The 5,161-nt window shown below is 41.9% G+C and overlaps 1 protein-coding gene across 1 annotated transcript in view; it reads left to right on the top strand.

Moving 5' to 3' along the window:
* Positions 1-5,161, top strand: part of fndc3ba (fibronectin type III domain containing 3Ba) — a 104,849-nt gene that overhangs the window by 44,521 nt on the left and 55,167 nt on the right. Inside the window, exon 4 of the mRNA XM_008280098.1 lies at positions 4,728-4,804. Coding sequence (XP_008278320.1) covers positions 4,728-4,804 — 77 coding nt within the window. The remainder of the gene's footprint in view (positions 1-4,727; positions 4,805-5,161) is intronic.

Here is a 5,161-nt window from a genome sequence, read left to right as displayed (position 1 = left end):
GTGTGTGTTGTGCTTTGGGGGCCCTGTCGCAGCTGTCTTTGACAGCTGTATCATGGGAAACATCTGATGAGAGGTTGCATCATCTCTTCTGTCAGTGTCTATGAATGTATGTGTGGGCAGCTGGACAAGATCACAAGTTTTTTTTTGTGTTTTTGTGTTTTTTTTTCTCAACATTTTTTATATTTTTTGTGAATGAGCCAGTACAGAAGCCCATTTTTTATTTTTTTTTTCTGAGGACTTGTGTTTGTGCCTGTGTGTGGTAAAGTGTAGGACAGGATGTTTATCATGAACATGTGTGTGTATTTCTTGTGTAAATCTTTAACGGCAAAGTTAAACTTTGCGAGGTGAGACGTCAAAATTGTGTGCATTTTATGTTAGCGTGAACATCCGGCTGTTTTTTTTTTTCTTTTTTCAGTCATTATTATGTTTCTAGTTTCCCTACACTTCCAGTAATTTAAATGTTCTCATAAATTTTCCCATTATTTTCATATTTCATGGGAATGTCTATCAATGTTTTCTATGTTCAGACTTTTTGCGGACGACAACAATGTTTTGTCATTCAGCACCTGTGCTGCGCTCCCTCTGCTCTTTCCTGAGTATATCACTGTTGTGCAATGTGTATCTTACATGCAATACAAACCATAGTTTGTCATCATTCCTGTGGTCCTCTCGGTCGCTCTGCACAGTGGCTCTCAAAGTAGTGTGTGCTCATGTCCCTGACCCCCAAATGAACCCCACATCTGACCGCAGACCTCAGATTTACTTCAGTGACCCTGGCAGTAGCATTGCTCAGTTGTGGGAATAACTTTTTTTTTTTTTTTTGCAGTATTCTTAACAGATAACAGAAGTGAGAGTGAAAAGAATAGCAGATCCCACACACATCTTGTATTACACTGAAAGGTAGCTGGCTGTACAGCTTGTTTAATGCGATACAACTTGTATGACTTTAGACTCAACATGTTAATCTATTACCCCATCATAACTAATGGAAAAGCCCGATGACAAGCTCTGCCGCCATTTAACGTTTTGTCCGCCTGATGTGAATTCACAGGAAATCTGATGCACTTATTGCAGCAGATGAATACACGTTAAAATATTAATGAGAATATTTTTCTTATTAAAAGTAATTTGTTCAACAGAATGATGGAATAAATGGATTAGAAGTACGCCGCCATGAAAACAACTACAGGAAAGCTTTCAGAGTTCTCCTTCTCAGGCTCATAAACAGCTGGTCATTTATTTTTATGTGTGTAATTATTTTTATGTGTATTTTTTTATATGCGTGTTTTTCATTGTTGTGTTGTTGTATTGCCTGCATACCTTGATAAATAGGCTAAGTAAAAAGCAAGGCGGCGATTTTGAAAATAAGCCTCTCTCTTGGTTTTTGCTAAAAAATCATTTGGAAATGATCAATTATTATCAATTTTATTAAAAGAAATAAAACTTTTCAGCTACATAACCCAGCCCTATTTTTTAATTTTGATTTATTGTCTTCAAATAACAACATCTGTATTACACCAGAAAATAATGAGAATGTTATCGATCGTTATTTAACAGGGAATTATCACCCGTCCACAACCTCTTATCTTTTTTGTGAGTAATGCGTGCAGGCAGCATACGCGAAGGGAGGGAGCGATGAGTTTATCAGGCTTCACGGGACATGTGGTCCAACTGTAATCGTGAGGAACACTGGCCTTTGTTGTCAGCTGCTGTTTATCGAGAAGCTGCCCTTCATTCATCCAGATAGCTTTGGATGTGAGATCGCACATGCCGGTGCCCCCCTGCCGTGACTCAGGTACGGTGATGTCATCCCACACGCAGGATATGACCTCATAACTGATCTCTGACCCGACCTCTTGAGGCGATCGGAAGCGGAAGAAGCAACAGATGGAAGATGAGAGCGAGGAGCCGGGGCGGGGAGGGGGGGAGTGGAGCTGGTGAGATGCATCATCTGGGATTCCAGCAGGATTAGGCAGAGGAAGTTGTGACTCCGGTGCTTAAAGGGTAAAAGCTGGAGGCAAGACCTGCGAGTGACGTTACCGCGACGCGCATCTCGGGGACCACACTGACTTTATTTGTGCGCACACACACACACACACGGACACAATTACAACCTCTTGAATGCACACGTACAAATGCTTGATTATCCAGAGCTTTTTTCTAAATGGAAGTCAGTCTAATATTGTATGACTTACAGCACTATGTGTGTGTGTAGGGTAGCAGGACAAAGAGTGTCTTGTGTTTTGGGGAGGGGTTGGGGGGGTTTAGTTGGGCCTGTTGGGTCCAGTCCTGGGGGCCAGGGATGGGAATGTTCGCTCTGTGTGTGTGTGTGTGTGTGTGTGTGTGTGTGTGAGCAGAGGAATGCTGCTGTTTGCTGAGTGAAGAGCACAGAGGCAGCAGAGACTGTCCAAACACACGTCTGTTTGCCAAGAGTGTGTGAGTCTGAGAGAGGGTGACTGTGTGTGTGTGTGTGACAGTGTGTGAGCAAGACGGGGAGAAAGCGCGCACTACGACCGGCGATGGAAAGAGGGTTTTAGAGGAGTCTCTGTGTGCGGTGTGTGTGTGCTCTCCCCACGCTGTGACCTTCTACTCAATGAGGACTTTCATATCCACTGCTGGTCTCCGTGGTAGGGGAGCAGACGGCACTGAAAAGAGGCCTGTCTCCTCGTACCTGTGACCTAGTCGCTGCACACACGCTAAGCCCACACTGCAGACTTTGCTCAGGTTGTGCGCGTAGGTGTGCGCTTGTGTGTGTTTACTGTACCGTTACCTGTTTGTTTGGCTGATGAGAGGTCAGGAAGGCGGGATGGTGGGGGTTGGAAAGAGAGAAGAGGAGGAGGGGGGATGATTTAGGGAATATAGGAAGGATAAAGTGAGGGAGGGATGGAGTGAGTAATATTTAAAATGAAAGGAGGGAGTGAAGGATGTGAGTAATAGCTGGAGCGAGAGAGGGGAGGAATTCCTGAAAGTGGGGATGGAAGGCAAGGAGGTGAAAAGATGGAAAGAAAACCAAGTGAGTAAGAGCAGAAGAGAAGTGAAGGTGTAGGAAATGATGGGGAGAGAGAGAAGCTGTTAAAGGGAGGAATGTACGGTAGGAGGGAGGAAGGATGGAGGGAGCCAGGAAATGAGAGAAGGACCAAGGGAGGAATGAAAATAGGAGTTTGGGAGTCAGTTCACCTAAATAACAGATTAAAAATGGCGTTTATTCTCAGCTAGGCCACCAGAGATACAAAAAGAAAACAATTTTTTTCGATAAATTGTGAAAATTAAAAGAAAGTTTTGGAATAGTGGAGTAGCATTTCTAACTGATGGCAACATGGACAGAAAATATTAGTGTGTCCTCATGCTTGCATGTGTGTTTGTAGGTAGTGAGGGCCCCTGTGTGTGCGCTGTGTGATTTATTCTGAGGCCAAGTCTGCTTCCAGCTGTCCCAATGGGTTCCCAATGACTTTAACAGCCGCAGACCTCCATCACAGAAAGACGGAGGAAGAGAGAGAGAGTAGTTGGGGGAGGGAGGGAGGAGATATGGACAGTGGAAAAGTCAACATCATTTTCAATCTGCTTATTCTATTTAGATTTTCTTGCTTTCCCCTCAGAGCACGGATTTCATTTTGCAGTAAGCAACTGTGTGCCCTCATGAGCTGCACCTATAATTATCATGATGCTGCTGCTGAATACAAACTCTGACATCTTTAGCTGTTTGCCAGAAATAAAGGGGGGAAAAAAAAAACTTGATTACACGTGGATTTGTGTTTCTGTGCTTTTTGATGTCATGCAGGCAGGTTTAAAGGGAACATAGTCTTTAATTTGACATGTTTAATTAAGTTTATGTCATCAGACATAATTGGAATAGGCTATGTTTAATTTAGCCCTCTGAACTTCCAAATCTGCAGGAAGATTAGAAAAGCATTTCTGTATTTAAAATATGCCAAAATTGCACAATTTATCAGAGCAGCGGTAAAAATCAGAGGAATGGTTCAACTTTCCAACAATCCTTGAACATACAATGCGTGACTTTGGTTTTTATATCGAAAATGAACTAAGCTGAAGTTTAAAGTTGTAATATTTCATCAATCCTCATGTCTTGTTTTAAAAAAAAATGTCAAAAATAAACTGTGAACACAACCAGGAAGCCGTGAAAGAATCTGCTGCAACCAACAGTCACATGACAACAATTCAGATGAACTGCAGACTGTGTTTACATGGATCAGATAGGAGACAAGTACAGAAACAAATGAATAAAAATAATAAAATGCTATATTCTGTCGTCCCTCTGTTCCAGTGTTTGGGCCACTTTAAACCATGTTGTATACGTTGATTTCACTTTTTTTTCTTCCAAGTTTTGTAAACCGAATAATTAAAGAAATCTGACGTTATTTTTTAAGATTTTCTTTTACCATTTATTACACTATGACTTTGTTATTCTGTACAATACCGATTTTAAAGTTTTCTTTACTTGGAGCCATTGTTGTACTGTTTCTTTATATTGCAGTGAAAAATGAGCGACAATGTGACAGATTGCAAAAAAAGAAAATGCCGCATTCTTTGCTACAAGACTCTCCTGTAAAATAAAACATCTGTGTCGCCCTGAACCCCGGCCCGTCCTTCAATGTGTGTGGCTGCGTTTGTGTCCCCGCATGCGTGCTGTGGATTGACGAAGCGTAAATAAGAATTTGCTTAAGCATGAGTTGCCTGGTTAAGTAAATAATTCTCCTCCTTCCTTGTAGGTCCTGCTGAGGTTCCCATGATGTCCCCAAATGGGTCAATCCCCCCCATCCACGTCCCGCCAGGATACATCTCACAGGTTAGTTTGTGTGTGTTTCCCCCCTCCAAGGCTGGTACTCTCTCTTTTTTTTATGTCTTTTATTCTCATCATGTGTTTGTGTTGTGTGGGAGAGTTTCAGTCAAAATACTCGTCAGACGCAGTGGGAGTCTGATGCAGGCACACGCTCCATGTGCGACTGCATTCAATTAGCTGGTGGTTTCTTTTCTGAAGAAAACAGGCTTCTTGAGCCATTTTGTAAGAGGTAAACAATGGGAATACAAATCTGCTATAATTTTGAATGTTTTTGATTTTTTTTTTTTTTTTATTGGGCAGTTTTTTTTTTTTAGATAGAAACAGAGGAGACGTACTTGAAATGTGGGGAAAGAGAACAAGGGA

This window comes from Stegastes partitus, unplaced genomic scaffold, assembly GCF_000690725.1.
Source record: "Stegastes partitus isolate 25-593 unplaced genomic scaffold, Stegastes_partitus-1.0.2 Scaffold181, whole genome shotgun sequence".
Lineage (NCBI taxonomy): Eukaryota > Metazoa > Chordata > Actinopteri > Pomacentridae > Stegastes > Stegastes partitus.
The sequence above is the reverse complement of the archived record's forward strand: the minus strand, read 5'-3'. Positions and strand labels throughout refer to the sequence as shown.